The following is a 1,408-nucleotide window of genomic DNA, read 5'->3' on the forward strand; positions in this document are numbered from 1 at the left end:
AAAAAAAAAGAAAGAAAGAAAAGAAAGACCTCCCTTTCCTCCATTCCCCACATCCTCGTCCTCCACCCCACCCCCATTTTTTTCCTGGCTGAAACTTGCTTGCCGGGTGTCAAGCTGCCAATATAGCGCTCAATCGGCGATTTACTGGGGGAAATAAGCGTCAACCAAAATCAATGAGAGATGTACATGCTGCAAAGAGCTACATTTCCAGCAGGGTCTCGGATGGTCAGAACGGGACACCTCTCAGGATGCGGGAAGGAGGGCGGGGGACGCCGGCCGCGGTAGCCAGCCAGGCTCCCAGGGCACCTCGGCCAATGCAAAGTCGTCTCCAATCTCAAAGCAAGAAGAAAAATCACATTTAGAAGAGTCGGGTGCGTTTGGCTTTTGTGCGCAGAGCGCCCGGCGCGCGGCAAGCGCGGGCGCCTCAGAGAATCACGCAGGCCGAGCAGCAGCCCTCGTCGCCGTTGGGCTGCGCCGCGTAGTTCATCTGCCGCACGATCTCGGCGAACAGCTCGTCCACCGAGGCTTTGTTTTTGGCCGACGTCTCCATGAAGGGACAGCTCCACTCCTCGGCCAGGGCCTTGCCCTCGCCGTAGGAGACCTCGCGCTCGCCCTCTAAATCCACCTTGTTGCCCACCAGGATCATGGGCACGCGCTCGTACCGCTTCACGCGGATGATCTGGTCCCGCATGGGTTTGATGTCCTGGAAGCTCTGCTGGTTGACAAGGCTGTAGACAAGGATGAAGCCTTGGCCATTCTTGATGTACAGGTCCCGCATGGACGCGAACTGCTCCGTGCCTGCCGTGTCCAGAATCTCCAGCACCGACGGCGACGAGTCCACTTCAATCTCCTTGCGGTAGAAGTCCTCGATGGTGGGGTCGTACTTTTCGATGAAGGAGCCCGTCACGAACTGCACGGTGAGCGCAGACTTGCCCACGCCGCCGGAGCCCAGCACCACCACTTTGTACTCTCTCATGGCTTCGTTGGCGCTCGCGCCGCGCCTGTCGCGGCCCCGTCGGGGCTGAGCGCCGGGGAAGGCTAGGCTTGGTGGCTGCACTACTCTCCTTCCTCAACTCCAAAGGAAAACCTCCCCTTCCTCAGGTCCAAAGGAAAACTCTGGGAGAGGATGGCAGGGGAGGGCAGGGATCAGAAATCACAAAGCTGAGGCCGGGCGCCGGGCCAGCCCGCGGCCGCGATACGTCCTTGGGGCGCGGGTCCGGGGCCCCGCAGCAGCCCAGGCGGCGGAGCGGGAGGACAATGCCAGCAGCCTTCGCGAGACGACGGCTGGAGCTCCTTGCCGCTGCAGCCCCGGAGGGCGAGAAGGAGGCGGCGGCGGCGGGCTGCGGGGCAGCTGCTAATTGCGCGCGGGATTGGGACGCGCGTGGCATGAGTCCCCGCGGAGCGTGCG

At 62.1% G+C, this 1,408-nt stretch overlaps 1 protein-coding gene across 1 annotated transcript; it reads right to left on the minus strand.

The window, feature by feature from the left end:
• Positions 1-424: 424 nt before the first annotated feature.
• Positions 425-976, minus strand: RAP2B (RAP2B, member of RAS oncogene family). The gene has a single exon (XM_007943569.1). It carries the CDS (start codon positions 974-976, stop codon positions 425-427), a length of 552 nt encoding a protein of 183 aa, XP_007941760.1.
• Between the last annotated feature and the right edge of the window lie 432 nt (positions 977-1,408).

The sequence above is a fragment of the Orycteropus afer genome, unplaced genomic scaffold (assembly GCF_000298275.1).
Source record: "Orycteropus afer afer isolate SDZICR_OR568_19922 unplaced genomic scaffold, OryAfe1.0 scaffold00109, whole genome shotgun sequence".
Lineage (NCBI taxonomy): Eukaryota > Metazoa > Chordata > Mammalia > Tubulidentata > Orycteropodidae > Orycteropus > Orycteropus afer.